Genomic DNA, 16,307 nt, shown 5'->3' with positions numbered 1-16,307 from the left:
AATCAAAATTTTGTGGTAAACCCATTTCATTTTGGTGTCTTGTTGTTCTTAATATTTTTAGTGGTTTCCTCTTAATGGTTTTTTGTTTCATTTTGTTTTTGGGTTTTGTTGTTGTTGTTGTCATTGTTTTGGTGTGGTTAAAGTTGTCTGTGAGGGCTTAATTCTTTTCCCAGTAAGGTAGAATCTGAGAATTTATTGATTTCAGATGATTAGGTTAGCTCTGATTCATTTAATGAAGTATAATGTATTGTAAGACTTTCTGATAAATCTTTACCCATTGATATTTAGTTTAAGCTAAATCACTCTTTTTTGAAATTAGTGCTACAGAGAAGCCAATGATTCTTTTGCTACTTAGCCATTTTTCTTTTTCTTTTTTTTTAAATAATCTCGACACCCAACATGGGGCTCGAACTCATGATCTTGTGACTGAGCCAGCCACATGCCCCTGAAGCTGTTTTTAGAGAGGAGCAATCTTTTCTAGAAGTTTCTAGCTTTAATACTTTTAAAACTTCATCTTAGTATTTGTTTAATGAGAAAATACAGGAGTATGGAAAGAATTCTGTGAATTCTATGGCCATACATGCATACATCTAGAAACAGTGCACGTGTGAGGCATGTTTTCAGTCTATAGACAATTCTTGGTGTACACAGAGATTCAAGGATACCTTACAGTCATCTATGCCATCCCTGCTCACCCTAAATAATGGCCAACCAATTGGGAAACCACACAGATTTTTAGATGACTGCTTTATTAAATACCTCAGCTATTTTGGATAATAAAACTGTTTACTGACCTTTGAATATAGCCTCTTTCAGTCCTAAAATATTAGTCTTCAGAGCTGTAAGGAAAATTTTCCTTCATATCCAGTCTGCACATGGTAAGCACTAAATATTACTTGAGTGGATAAATGGATGCGTATTTGAATGATGACTGGGGGTGCATTTTGTCCTACCATTGTTTTGGCTACAGTATGAAAATAGATTCCCAGCTGGGAGGGGACCGAGGAATCTTCCCAGGGAACTTAATGTCCAAGAACGAGAAGGCACCAAGAAATATTTCATGAGGTTGTACATCATGCCAAATCCTTCATCCACATTTTGCATTGTGCTAGGAAATACATTTAAAAAAATTCTCTCATTAATTTTTTCTGTCATATTGATTTTTGTTATTGTTTTGGGGGAAATTGGTTTGAGAAAGTGTAAAAATTTCAGTTTATTTGTATATCTCCTCTTTGGCAGATAAAATTGTAAAATTAAAAGAAATGAGCAATCAAAAGGGGAAAGCCCAATTGTGCTTGCCTCAAAAACAAAAACAAACATAACTCTTACCTGCCACCTTCTTTTTTTTTTTTTTTCACGTTTATTTATTTATTTTGAGAGAGCGAGAGACAGCAAGAGTGGGGTAGGGTTAGAGGGCGAGGAAGAAAGAATCCCAAGCAGGCTCCCTGCTGTCAGCATAGAGCCTCATAAGGGACTCGAACCCTCTAACTGTGAGATCACGACCTGAGCCAAAATCGGGAGTCGGGATGCTGAACTGATGGAGCCACCCAGGTCCCTCTGCCTTCTTCTATTAATTCTTCTGACATCTTCTACAGTTATGTCTTGAAAGATCTGATATGATCACTTAGCCTTTTATTCTTGTGTCTAAAATCTATACCAGACTATCTCTGGGGTATATGGGACATCTCTTTATATTTGTAGGATTTGTATTAAACATTGGGTATATTCTTCTCTATGTTTTATATTGTAAAAATCTTCCTGTTTGTTATCCATCCTTAGTCTCTGACTCACTTTGTAAGTGTTTTAGAAGCACTCTTTGAAAGGCTGTCCTAACTGTATAGCTTCATTTGCTGTAGGGAGGGCACATAACGGTGAGTGAAGCCTTTCAGTTGGTAAGTAAATAGATTGGTCTGATGGCATTTTTAAGTTTTTTTAATTTTCTAGTACAACTCTGAACCTGTGTCTTCAACTTAAAGAAGAAATTGGTTGTGATTACGCAGGAGTACTTTATTTTATTGTTTTTTATAAAAATAGTATGTGACTTTTGGAAATGCAGTACGAAGTAGAAAATACAAAGTAGAAAGTAAAGATCATCCATCATCTCTCTACTTAATGAAAAATACTATTAACATTTTACCATTTCCTTTCATCCTTTTTTCCATGCATTTTTATCATGTTAGATCAGGATACAGTGTCTTTCTCATTTCCTACATATAATATTATATCATAAATGTTCCCCTTGATATAATATGATGAGTCATTAAGAAATCTTTGTAAATGGGGCGCCTGGGTGGCTCAGTCAGTTAAGCATCCGACTTCAGCTCAGGTCATGATCTCACACTCCGTGAGTTCGAGCCCCATGTCGGGCTCTGTGCTGACAGCTCAGAACCTGGAGCCTGCATCGGATTCTGTGTCTCCCACTCTCTCTGCTCTTCCCCTGCTCATGCTCTGTCTCTCTCCGTCTCAAAAATAAATAAAAAACATATAAAAAATAAAAAGAAATTTTTGTAAATATATTTTAATGGCTTTATAGAATTTTCTTGTTTGAATGTACCATATTTTATTTAATGGTTCCCGAAAAGTTGGGCTTTTCATTTAATTCCAGTTTTTGCCAATTAAAAATAATGCTCTAACCTTTTTTCTGTGTCATTCCAATGTGTGTATTTTCATTTATTTCCCCAGGATTAATCAAATCTTAGAAGTAGAGTTACTGGATGAGTGAATATCATCATTTTTGGCCAGTTGATACATGTTTGTAAACTATGCTTTCTTGAAACTTGTGCAGTCCATAATCTCATAAATAGATCATCCTGCTACTTGTTTCATTTCAACATTATGATTTAAAAAAATTTTTTTTTAACGTTTATTTATTTTTGAGACAGAGAGAGACAGAGCATGAACAGGGGAGGGGCAGAGAGAGAGGGAGACACAGAATCTGAAACAGGCTCCAGGCTCTGAGCCGTCAGCACAGAGCCTGACGCGGGGCTCGAACTCTCGGACCGAGAGATCATGACCTGAGCCGAAGTCGGACGCTTAACCGACCGAGCCACCCAGGCACCCCTCAACATTATGATTTTTTTTAAAGATTTTATTTTTAAGTAATCTTTACACCTAACATGGGACTTGAACTTATAACCCCAAAATCCTGAGTTGCATATTCTGATTGAGCCAGCCAGGTGCCCCTATATTAATTTTTGACTCTTTCAGTTTTAGAGGCAAAGAAAAAAAAGTATCTCACTTTTTGTAACTCACATTTCTTTGATTCATTATGAAGGTGAACATTTTTTTTAAGTTTATTTATTTATTTTGAGAGAGAGAGAGAGTGAAAGAGAGAGCATGCAAACAGGGGAGGAGCAGAAAGTGAGGACAGAGAGAGAATCCCAAGCAGGCTCCACACTGTCAGCGCTAAACTCAAGTGGAGCTTGAACTCACAAATGGCGAGATTGTGACCTGAGCCAAAACCAAGAATCGTTCACTCAACCAACTAAGCCACCCAGGCGCCCGGAGGAGGGTGAATATTTGAAAAAAAAATTTAGTTGTTACCATTTCTCTTAGAATTGAGTGTTTGTATTTGTTGTTCATTTATTAGGATCTTTGTGTTTCATTTTTATTTAAATTTCTGTGAGCTTTTTAATATATTTTTTGTCATATTTATTTTTGAGGACGATAATATGTACTTTTTTCATACTTAAATCTATTGTTTTCCCAATTGCTTTAGGAAATACTTTATTTTAAAGTTTATTTCTTTAGTTTGAGAGAGAGAGAGAGAACACGAGTAAGCACTTTGCATGCAGGCAGGGGAGGGGAAGAGAGAGGGAGAGAGAGAATCCCAAGTAGGCTATGTACTATGGGTAGGGGAGCCTGATACGGGCTTGATCCCATGATCTGCAAGATCATGACCTGAGCCAATATCAAGAGTCCAATGCTTAAGTGACTGAGTCACCAAGGCACCCAGGAAAATACTTTTTAATCCAAAGACTAGAGGGCTATTCACCAAGGTTCTCTTTCTTCTGTCTTCCTTTTTGGGTTGATTCTCTTTTTTAAAAATTTTATTTGTTTTGAGGGATCTCTATACCCAGTGTGGGGCTCAAACTCATGACCCCAAGATCAACAGTCTTAGGCTCTTCCTACTGAGCCACCCAGGTACCCCAAGGGTTGATTTTTTTATAATTCATTCTGATGTATAGTAGATTCACCCCTCCATACTTAACTAAGCATCTTATTCCTTTTGTTGCTTCCATTTTGTGATGCCACATTATCACGTATTACATTTTTGCCCTAGGAGGACATCAGGGTAAGATAGTATTTTGAAATTTCTTTCTCAGTCTTTCCTCCTCTTGAACTATTCTTTTGAGGATTTTCTCATTTGGAACTTTTATGTATTACCCTGCTCCTCTTTTGGCTCTATTTTTTTCCCTTCTGTTTTCAATTTTCATTTCTACACTTCCAGAATTAAAAAAAAAAATTAATCCACATGTGAATGCTTAAAAGCCAGCTGTACTGTTCTATTCATCATTGTATTCCCTGTAGCCTTTATTGATTTTTTAAATTATAAAATTAAAAGTAGCTCTTAAATTTGTTTTATTTATTTATTTTGAGAGAGAGCATGAGCAGGCGAGGAGCAGAAAGAGGGAAGAGAGAGAATCCCAAACAGGCTCTGTGCCATCAGCACAGAGCCCAGTGTGGGGCTCAAGCTTACTAACTGCAAGATCATGACCTGAGCCCACCTCCAGAGTTGGGCACTTAACTCACTGAGCCACCCAGGTGCCCAAATTAAAACTAGCTCTTATAGAAAATTTGTGAGATAAGGAAAAGCACAAAGAAGAAAATATTCTTAGCATTTAAAGATATCCTGGTATGGTTAAATGTTATACTATATAGAATTTACTAGAAACTATATAAGATATGTAGTATAGTATATGTATATATAAAAATACATATGAAACACTCATAAATATGTATGTGAAATTTTTTTTTTTACGAAATGGCAGTAGTATATACATACTATTTTGTTGTGTGCTTTTTATCTAATAATTTAACGTATCTTAAATATTCCTCTGTGACTTAAATTTTAACTCATCCTCTAGTTATTTGACTATACACTAAATAAATTATGTGAAAGAATATCCTATCCTTTCAAAAGTGATTGAATTTCAGAGTGACAATATGGACAGAATATTTATTATTTTTGTTAAGATGCCAGTGTGTATGTATGTGTGTGTGCATTAAAGTTGTGTCAGCCACTGCATAATTGTTTTGTGAAGGTTGAGTGAGTAAAATCAAAGACAAATAGGTAATATATAGGATGTTTTCTAGGGAGCCTAAATGGTTTTGGCCACTTGAGGTCTTGTAAAGTCAGTAGGGTTACAGTCCTGGAATTGATCCTTAAAAAGAAGGAATCCAGAATTTTTAAGGCAGGAGGAATTAATTAGATGCCAAATCAAATTTGTGAAGTTGATGGCTATACAGTTAGTGCAGTTAGAAGTCAAAGGGGGTGGGCCTGGATCCAAATTGCAGTTAAAGGCACATCAATCTGAGACTGGAGGGTACAGGTAAGGTGTGAGGAAAAGCTGTAGCAAACAAGAGGCTGGTTAATGGAAAAGAGGCTCTGGACTAGAGAAGAGGAAGGGGGATGATGGTAATAAATACCTAGAAAGCACACATTAGCGCTTTAAATTTGCCACTTTATGTGGATGCACCTATATGATCTGTAGCTTTAAATTACTGCAGAGCTGAGCAGCATAACCTTTTTTTGGGGGGGGGGGGGAGGAGTCCTCAAATAAATGTATGTGGTTTGCATCCCCAGATTGTTTAATAAAGTTTAAATATTCAAGCTTTTGTTGGACTGTAGTGGGGAGAGTCGATGAAAGGAGTATTTCCAGAGAATTTAGAGAAATGATGAAACCACCAGGATGTCAGAGTATTGTCTTTGGGGAAAATATCTCCTTATTCTTGCTCTTTCTTGGAAACTCAAAAGATTATCCGACAAACTGTGTGGCAGCTAGCTACCCCTGTGTGGCTGGAGCAGAAGGTCCAGTGGGGCGGTAATGAGAGAGAATGTGAGAAGGAGTGAGGGAGGAAGGCCTTCAGTAATAGGAGGCTTAGAATTTGGACTTTATCTTGGAAGTATAAAGTTGGCATTGAGAAAGAGGGAGGTACTATATAAATACCGATTTGTTATCTTTTCAGCTTTTTTCCCCCGCATGTGCCAGAAATATTTCTTTTTCTTTTTTCTTTTATTTTTTTTATGTCAAAAATGTAATTTTAATAGATAATTCTTCATCTTACATAGAAGCACAACAAAATACACCACATTCTGAAGAAACTCCAGACGTTATGAGAATAAAGAGTAGGGGAAACTCAGATGGGCTACAATATCCATTACCTTAAATTGCAAGACAAAGGTTCCAACCCACAGGTTAACATTTACATACTTAGGACTGGTTATACTGATGTCTTAAAAAAAACAAGGATCAGAAATTAGATACGGAAACGGGTGGGAAAGAACAGTTTTTCTGAGGGGAGGAACTCTATCAATGCAGAAAAAATTACTGAATATCAAGCAATAGCTCTCAGAGCAAATACTGAAGGATGAAAATAAGAATCATGAACTGAGGATTTGATGTTCACAAAGGAAGAAACCTTTCGGATGACACTTATGCAAGCTGGTTGCTTGAGGTCTGCATGTGAGGTCTACAAGGAAGACTCATAAATGTCTCCGCAAACCCCAGATGGTTATCAGATTGGTGTTTCCTAATAGTATCATACACCAGTGGTCACACATGGAGTTTTCAGACAAAAACTAAGAAAGAGGTCATACCCGAAATGCCAGACAAACAAATGTGGCACAACATATGAGTCCTACACAAAGCCAGTCACAACGGCTGCTTTGCTGTGACTCTCCTGTACAGTAATTTTCAGACATCATGGCGAGACACTAATGATCATCTAACTAATCAGACAACACATATTTCAAATTTCTAGGAGGTAAAAAAAATATCAGATACCAATGCTTTATGCATGCTCAGGGCCAGCTTATAAATACTCCATTCAGTGATATCTTAACACAAGTTTGCATCGGTGAAAAGAAATGGGCAAAATCCACCTCTTGTCATTCGACTTGTCAGATGGTGAAGACAAAAACAGAATGTTCCATCAGTTTTAATTTTTAAATACGATTGTCACATTGAGAAAATGAGACAGTAAAATAAACTGTACAAAGTAGAATAACAAAAAATATTTTACTCTAACATAAGATTTACAGAAGTTTGCAGATAAGCCATACAAAATGGTCACAAGGTTTTTTTGAAGGAAGGATTCTACACTTGACAGCAAAGTCACAGTGTTATTAGTGAGAGCTGTGATGTCTGTTTAATGTTCCCATTTTGGTTCAAACAATCAAGCTTGTCCATCTACAGCATCTAAATAAACTTAGACTTGGCTAGAGAGCATATTCTAAAGAACTGGTTAGATGCTTTTATCCAATGCAATTAGATCACCATAAAAAGGGGGAAAGGAGCCCATAAAATTAAAACTACCTCTCCCCCCCCCCCCCACCAAAAAAAAAGATAATAAAGAGAAAACACCCACACCCCTTGCAGCTAACCCTGACCACTACCTTCATTCACAGTGCTTTATACTTTAACCACTATTGGGGGAATGAATAAAAGCAGAGAGGGGCCACTGCTTTTAAACGTTTCACAACAATCCAGATGGTACTTCTAGCCTCTGCTCATGCTTTACAACAGTGAATCAGGACAAGACATAGATTTGCTAATGTGCATTTAATCACCAAAGTACTGAAGATGTCTGGGCTTTTATTCTGTAATGTTTCTAAGACTGTGTCCATTAAATGCAAACAAAAAAGGAAGAAGTCTTGGCAGAACAGGAGAAGTGATGCACACTTGATGATCAGATCAATTTTAAATATTATTCATGGCATATAGCCTATCCATGCTCTAGCCGTTTCTGTTGCTTGGGCTTCGTTGGTCTTCCACTGCTCTATCATTTGCTAGTGGATCATCTGGATTGGGAGCACTTAACAATGCCTGGATCGATAGCAGAACTGTGCGAATCTGCAGTGCTGGGGACCACTTATCTTTCAAAGTATCTAAACATACTCTTCCCAACTTGTCTACATTAGCATGATAAATTTTGCACATGAAACATACTTTACGGGCTGCCATTGGGTATTCTTCTGGAAGGAATAGTTGACGTTTAAAAGTCCCTCCCTCAAAGGGGGAATCCTGGGGGCCAGCAATGACCACGTGAAAATAATGGGCGTTGCTTTTGTCAGGTTCCGCTTTAATGCCAGGAACTGGTTCCGCCAGCAAATGCTGGGTTTCCTTGATAATCCTGCAGGGCAGCCCGGCCATCTTGTCAGATCCCGAGCTCGGCTTCTGGTCTCGATTCTGGCTCTGCTCACCTCGCGCACCTAGTTTTCTTTTTTTAAACCCATATGTGTTCCAATCAAGAAGATTGAAAAACAGATTATTATTATAATGGAAATTTCATTTGAAATTAATTTTCATTTATAAAATTGATAGTACTTTTACTAAAATTCTGTAAACACAGAGTTGAAAACTTACTAAAAGAGGAGAAGATAAAGATAATTAGGCTATTAACTCTCTACTTTCCTACTACCAATCTCACAAGTTTATGTCCTTTGTCTTTTGGCTTAGGTATTTATTGTTTTATGAAACTTGAACACTGTAATATACTGACATTGTGGGCCCCCTTTGAACATACTAATACGTTAGGTTGGTGCTTTATTTTCTATGTAAGAATTAGTGAATGAATTTAAAATGTGAACTGTCTCATAACTAGAGCGTTCCATAAGAACAGGGATCTTTTCTGTTTATCTACCAGTATATTCTGAGCACCACGTATAGGGCTTGACTCATCAGAGGCAGAATAAATAGTGTTGGGGGAAATAAAAGTGTATGAGTGATTTCCAACCTCAGTCCCAGGTTGGGATTTCCTATTGTTTTCATTTCATGGCATTTCTCTGTCTCTCCCTGAAGTTATCCTGTGTTAAATGAAGGTAGATTAATTTAACATGTTGGAAAATCTGGTGAGGTTTGTTAAGATGTTTGAAAATATTCCATTTTTTAATTTGGTAAATTGCTAGTGAGTATTCCCCTTGACTTTTGTGATCTTTATGGCTTGTCCAGTTCAGGTGCATATAGTTTCCTTAATAGCTTATTATGCATTAAAAAAAAAAAAAACCCAGGCAAATGGTTATGTCTTCATGAGTGGTGCTGAATGTAAATCAGTGGGGAAGAGCCGTTCTGAGATTTCCATGCTGAGTAAGTAAACGGAAAGGCTGGCTTATTAGCCACACGTCTCCCTCCCGCATATCGGCTTTGCAGTTTGTACTAACCATATTTCTTCCTGAGGAGGATGACCATTTCCACCTGTGTATAGACTTTTGGGTCTCTTGAAAGGGTTAAATTTCAGATGTTACATTTTTGAGCCTCCAGAGACTACTGTAATAATTAGAAAATAGAGTTTAAAAAAGTATAATATAATTTGTTCTGTTTTCTTTCCATTTTATTAGGTAAAAAAGCCCCAGTTTTATTTAGTAAAGAAATGATTGAGTCAATGAAGGAAGGTTCAGTTGTTGTGGATTTAGCTGCTGAGGCTGGCGGAAACTTTGAAACTACGAAGCCAGGAGAACTTTACGTTCACAAGGTATAGGAAACAGCTGCTTCTCTCTGTGGACAATGTCCCATGGCTCACCATAGTGATTTGCAAGAGAGTATTTATGCCTCAAAGCTCAAAGTGTTTAGAGAAACTGAGGCCTGAAATTTCTTAAAATTAAAAATAGGCACATTTAAAGCTCTTTTTGAAATATACTATTTGTTTGTGAGATGTGTGCATATTTACGAAGATCATAATTTCACAGCTTAGCCTTGGCTATGACTGAGAATTGTCCTAGCAGGAAGGTGAACAGACCGGATTAGACCTTTCAGACTATATATTTTTGTTCACGTAGGGAGTTACTCACATCGGCTACACAGACCTTCCCAGCCGAATGGCCACTCAGGCCAGCACCCTCTATTCCAACAACATCACCAAGCTCCTGAAGGCCATCAGCCCTGACAAAGATAACTTTTATTTTGAAGTGAAAGACGACTTTGACTTTGGTACAATGGGTCATGTCATTAGAGGAACTGTAGTGATGAAGGTAAGAGACCCAATCCTTCCTGCATTTTCATTACAAATGTATGTGTTGTGTGTAGAGATAACTTAAAATCTTTAGGGGCACCTGGGCGGTTCAGGAAGTTGAGCATCTATCTGACTTTTGATTTTGGCTCAGGTTGTGGTCCCAAGGATGCGGGATTGAGCCCTGAGTTGGGCTGCCCGCTGGGTGTGGAGCCTGCTTGGGATTCTCTCTCTTCCTCCCTCTGCCCCTCCCCTGCTCACACATGTGCTTGTGTTCTTTCTCTCTCTAAAATAAAAAAAAAAATCTTAAAAGAAAAATTGTATTTAATTTTCTTTAATGTTTATTTATTTTTGAGAGAGACCAAGCACGAGCAAGAGAAGGGACAGAGAGAAGGACATAGAATCTGAAGAGGTCTCTAGGCTCTGAGCTGTCAGCACAGAGCCCGATGTGAGGCTCAAACCCGCGGACTATGAAATCATGACATGAGCTGAAGTCAGACACTTGGCCGACTGAGCCACCCAGGAGGCCCAGAAAAATTATATTTAAAAGAACAGCTGTTTCCGCCCCCCCGCAGCACTGTCACTATCTTCTGTGTTTTTGAAATGCTGGATTGACTTTTAACATTGTTTTTCTAATTTCTGTTAGGATGGAGAAGTGATTTTCCCCGCTCCCACCCCGAAAAATATTCCTCAAGGTGCCCCAGTAAAACCGAAGACAGTGGCTGAGCTGGAAGCTGAAAAAGCAGCTACGGTCACCCCCTTGAGGAAGACCATGACTACGGCTTCTGCGTATACAGCAGGTGAGGACCCCCTTCCTTAGGGTTGAGTCCTAATTATTTGGATTTTGTAAGAAATGTATCAGTTGTCAAAATTAGCGAACGAAATGCTGTTCTCCTTTGGATTCCATTAGGAAGTGGGTCTGTTAGAAGCGAGTTTTCATAAACGTGTTACTTGTCTCACCTCTGTGGCATTATACAGGTGCTCGCCAGATACTGGAATGAATGTGTGTGAAAGCATATACAGGCTGTTAATGCTTTTCTTTCATAGAAAACATTTAAAATATAGCTGTTAATAGCTTTATCTTCCATCAAATGTATCGAGTAGTGTTGTGTGTTGGATTGTGTTGGTTTTAAGTGCCCGTAAATGTAGTTACTTATTTATCTATCTTCGTGGGTTGTAAAACATCACTTGTGATCATCTGCACATCGGGAAGCCTAGGGAACTAAACGTTTGCATTGAAGAATCAACAGTACGATACAGACAGAGCCCTTGAATGTTTGTCTAACATCCTAGTTATTTACCTAGTAAAAACATTCAGGTTTTAAATTTTCATTTCTTTCTTTACAATTGAACACAAATTCTCTGCTTTTCAGTTCATCTTAACGAAAACATTAAATAGTCACTGTAAAAGAGTGATAAATATTCATTCTGGGTATGAATTATTTGAGTTTGAAATATGGTCATTTGGTTTTAAATTGGTTTCTCTCATAGAATGAATTAAAAATATTTAGATCTACTTAGAGCCAAAGCAAAAAGAAAAGCAAACTATAAAGAATTAAGGACCAGCACCAGGCACACAATTCTTGTAGCCTCAGCATTCTCCAAATTCCCATGCGAGCCCAGATGTTTGAAAGCGAAATGTGTAACTCTCCTTGAATAAAGAGCAAGTCTCAGCAAAATGACTGAAAAGCCTCTAGTTCTGAACATGGTGAATAAATGGGGCCATGTCCCGACTTGCACTTACTTGTCAAAGAAAAAAAGAAACCAGCTTATTATATTGTACCTGCAGAGGATTTTTGGAAAGATTGTAAATTTCCATTTCTCTTTGAGATTTGTCAGGAAATAGAATGAGGCATATATGATGGTTTATTTTTCTAGGTTTGTTTTGTGTTAAGTCAAGGTTTATTGCATTTTAATAGATATGACAATAGCATATTCTAGTGAATAAAAGGATGGCCATATACTTGTTTTTCTTTACCTTAAACTTCCTCCGTAATAATAAAAACAAGTATTTTTCTTTTACATGTGTGTTAGGAATCTATTTGAATAGTATTCTTCAAAGAATATGATTTACTTTTTTTTCCTTTCTTTTTTTTCTCTTTCTCTTCTTTTTCCTCTGTTACAAAGACTATCGAAATAGCATATTTGACATTATTAAATATGTTATAGAAAAGACATTAGTTTGTTAAATAGTTGATTAAAAAACCTTCAGATATGTGATTTTTATCTTAGATGCCCAACAAAAGATGGATATTTTAGTGCTTCTCAATTAATGTAGTCCTTTAATGAGTGCTAAGCATTGCACTAAACACTTCATATGCCTTAACTTATTTACTTCTTACAAGACCTCAGTGAGGTGCACATATTATTTATTATTTTCTTTTTCCAGCTGAGGACAGAGAGGGTTAATAATTTTACAGATGAGGATACTATAGCACAGACAAGTTAAGTAACTTGCCTGAGATCACACAGCTAAGGAGCAGTAGACCCAGGATTTGAACGTGGCATTCTGGCTTATGAAACCATATGTATATTTTTTAAGCTTATTTATTTATTTTGAGAGAGAGAGCTCAAGGGAGTGAGAGTGCATGTGAGTCAGGGAGGGGCAAAGAGAGAATCCCAAGTAGGCTTTTCACCGTGTCAGCGCAGAGCCCGAAGTGGGGCCCATCTCACAAACCATGAGATCATGACCTGAGCCGAACTCAAGAGTTAGACTGAGCCACCCAGGCGCCCCATGAAATGTATTCACCACAGCTCTATACAGCTTCTCTGATGTTTAGCTAGAACACAAAACAATATTCTGACTCTACCTCCAGATGGTTAATGGGCCATGCATTGGAACCCTGGAAATTTTATATGCGGGTAGGGAAATATAAATTAAAACTGCAGTCTTATTACATGATTTAAAGTAAACTTAACGTCAATTTCTAGATGTTCTAGCTGTGCCACTTAGAAAGAAGTAGTTCATATCAAGGAAAAAAAGTACCTTATTTCAGAAAGTTGAATTCCAGCTCCCTGGTCCCCCATTAGCATTATTTTTACTGACCACTAGGTAACCCTTCTGTTGCAGAACAGCCATCCACATGTTTGCTATTAAGAAAGGCAATAATTAAAGATGTATGTTCAGAGCTGACTTTGTATTCTGCACATTCTTAATTTAATTTGTTTTTTTTTTTTTTTTTTCCTTTTCTTTGTAAAATCCTGTTTGCTGACTTGGTGTTGAGGCTGGAGCTGACTGCCCTGGCCAGCAGTCCAGTCCAGATTCAGGAGCAATTGCAAAACTTCTGTCCCGGGTGGGTGGAAGCCATATGTTTTGGGGAGGTGCTGGAGTGAATGAAATCCTTCCTACTCTTTTAAAATCCCTCTTCCTTAGCCAAATCTGAGTGACATGAAATTGGCTTCAAAAAAGTCCTGTCTTGTAAAGGTTGTGTCTTGCCCAAGTAGAAATGCTTTTTGGTAGATCTGTATAGGTCTGTAATTCTGGAACAGAAACACTCATATAAACACACGTGGCATTGTCAATGGAAATTAAAACAGGGAAGAGGACAATGGGGAAACTGTTATTCAGGTGACTCATAAATTCTACTAGATCTTTATAGCTTGTTTTATTTTGAGAGGTGGCAGTCAGGAAGTTGAGTTTGTTCATAATACCTTTAACCACCTCCCCCCCCCCCCCCACTCCCATCATGAGATGTGTAAAAAATCTCATTATTGGCAAATCTCATTATTGGGTGCAGAATTTAAAAGGATTGACTATTTCACATGCTTGTGTGTGTGTGCGTGTGTGTGCTTTTAATCTTGAGGTAATTAATTGGATGTCAGCTCACACTCTTCTCTTTCTGTAGGTCTCACTGGGATTCTGGGTTTGGGCCTTGCGGCACCCAATTTAGCCTTTTCCCAGATGGTGACCACTTTTGGCTTGGCCGGCATTGTGGGCTACCACACTGTCTGGGGAGTGACCCCTGCTCTCCACTCACCACTGATGTCTGTGACTAATGCAATCTCAGGTTTGGTCCTCTCTTGTTTTCCCTCATCTTAGGTTTTCATGGGCTGTTCAATTCTCCAGCCGCTTTCAGTGAGGTTTATAAAGTCTTTGTTTACAAATTGTATGGCTTGGCATCTGAGGCGGTGGTTGTGGTGATTTGGGCTCCCACAGGGGCAAGGATGGTGCCAGAAGTAAGGGGCTGAGCAAGTAAGTGTCAGGCCTTTGGGCTGCTCCCATCTCAAGCAGTGCAGAACCATTGTTATTTCTTTCAATTATAATTTCCTTTATTTTTATTTATTTATTAAAAACATTTTTTTTAATGTTTATTTTTATTTTTGAGAGAGAGAGATACAGAGGACGAGTAGGGGAAGGGCAGAGAGAGAGAGAGAGAGACACAGAATCTGCAGCAGGCTCCAGGCTCTGAGCTGTCAGCACAGAGCCCGATGTGGGGCTCGAACTCACAAACCGTGAGATCATGACCTGAGCTGAAGTCGGATGCTCAACCTACCGAGCCACCCAGGCGCCGCTACAATTTCCTTTAAAGAAGGGATTCCTGTGATATAATTTGGAAACCACTGTTTCACAGTTATAGTTGCTACATCCGTTAGGAGCTCTTCTTAGATTCATCTAAACATTCAGCTCAGCAAGTCTGCGCGCAGCAAGCCACACCTATCCTCAGGTTCACCATGAAGGCTTTGGAACAGGAAGCCCAGCTGGCCAGCCAGAGTAGCATCAGGCATTTCTTTTTGGTGTGAGTCTTGATGGTGGTCTGTGCAGCGGTCCACACAGTTGTCCAGGAGCTGGTCTCTTTGGCCCCCTGTGATGACTCAGATCTAGGAATGGGACCCACCCTGGACCTGCCCTGGCTTGGAAGTCTCATGGCACCAGTGCACAGCCCTGACAGCAGTGCTGGAGGCCCAGTGTCCGGGGTCTCTGCACGGAACGTGTCTCATTCCCAGAGGCACTGTACTCTGGAAAGTTCAAAGTTACCGCTCCACCATCATGTATTTATAGTTCGTGCCAAGTTACTTCCAGTTCAGAAGCAGTTTATCCACTTTTTGATAACGTTACTGATTTATACCTTTATGGGGGAACAGAGCTAGAAAGTTAAAGGAAGGCTGAATTTTTATGCAAGAGGAAAAACATTTGTTAGCTTTTTGCCCACAATAGTACTTGAGTGACAGTGTTGTGTGGGAACGTTCTCCTTTGTGTCTATACATGTGAGATCCTGCAGCAATGAATTGGGTGTGGCTGTGTCACTATGCCTGTTCACCATCTTGATTCTTTCTTCTTAGGGTTGACTGCAGTTGGTGGGTTGGCACTGATGGGAGGACATTTGTATCCTTCCACAACTTCTCAGGGCCTTGCTGCTCTTGCTACGTTTATTTCCTCAGTCAACATTGCAGGTACGATGGCAATGGTGGTAAAAGAACCCACGGTGCTGTTTATGTATGTATGTATGTATGTGATCTCTATACCCAACCTGGGACTTGAACTCACGATCCCAGGATCAAGAGTTGCATGTTCCATGCTCTTCTGAATGAGTCAGCCAGGCGTGCCCCCCCGACCCCCAGTGCTACTTTTAATGGAGACATGAGAAGCAAATATAAACCTATATAGACATTTGGAGTGTTAGACATTCTGATTTTAAGAATTTAATTGTGCCTTTAAAAATGGTCTCACTCAGATCATAAATGCTCTCTGTGAAGAAAAATTATTTTGCCCACTTGTAATTTTTAGAAACCATTTGATAAAAGAACACCCTCTTCCCCTGTGCCCCGAAATAAACAAACAGAATGATTGTCTTGCTACAGGTTAACTAGAAAGTTATTGAATGCATAGTTTTGAATTAAGTTGACTTGTAGCTATCACCGTAACATCTCTAAATGAGTATACTTTTAGATAAAATTTTAGCCTTTTGCCTTATCCTGGCCTGTGTTCCTGAAAACTGAAAGCCTGGCCCATCACTTGTATAAACTCATTTGATGCTATTTTGTATCAAAAAATCAGTTAATAAGTCCAAGAAATCTGGTGCCTGTTAATATGGCATTTTTTTTTCTTTTATCACTTAATATAGGTTTAACAAACAGAATAACTTATTAGAAAAAATTACTAGCCTTTGATCTTTTGCGTTCCCAAGCTGTTTGAATGCCTG

At 38.5% G+C, this 16,307-nt stretch overlaps 2 protein-coding genes across 6 annotated transcripts in view; one reads left to right on the top strand and one right to left on the bottom strand.

Moving 5' to 3' along the window:
- Positions 1-16,307, top strand: part of NNT (nicotinamide nucleotide transhydrogenase) — a 95,008-nt gene that overhangs the window by 39,551 nt on the left and 39,150 nt on the right. For all 5 annotated transcript variants that reach the window (XR_006701649.1, XM_045438547.1, XM_045438571.1 and 2 more), the window contains exons 8-12: positions 9,560-9,693; positions 9,998-10,189; positions 10,814-10,967; positions 14,013-14,174; positions 15,448-15,558. Coding sequence is in view for 4 of the 5 variants with exons in the window: in XM_045438547.1 (XP_045294503.1) it covers positions 9,560-9,693; positions 9,998-10,189; positions 10,814-10,967; positions 14,013-14,174; positions 15,448-15,558 (753 nt within the window). In the remaining variant the exon portion in view is untranslated. The remainder of the gene's footprint in view (positions 1-9,559; positions 9,694-9,997; positions 10,190-10,813; positions 10,968-14,012; positions 14,175-15,447; positions 15,559-16,307) is intronic.
- LOC123576956 (ubiquitin-conjugating enzyme E2 N-like) lies at positions 7,959-8,422 on the bottom strand. Its single transcript, XM_045438591.1, has one exon. The coding sequence runs from the start codon at positions 8,373-8,375 to the stop codon at positions 7,959-7,961; it is 417 nt and encodes a 138-aa protein (XP_045294547.1). The 5' UTR covers positions 8,376-8,422.

The sequence above is a fragment of the Leopardus geoffroyi genome, chromosome A1 (assembly GCF_018350155.1).
Source record: "Leopardus geoffroyi isolate Oge1 chromosome A1, O.geoffroyi_Oge1_pat1.0, whole genome shotgun sequence".
Lineage (NCBI taxonomy): Eukaryota > Metazoa > Chordata > Mammalia > Carnivora > Felidae > Leopardus > Leopardus geoffroyi.
Note: the sequence above shows the minus strand (reverse complement) of the source record. Positions and strands in the feature narration are given on the sequence as shown.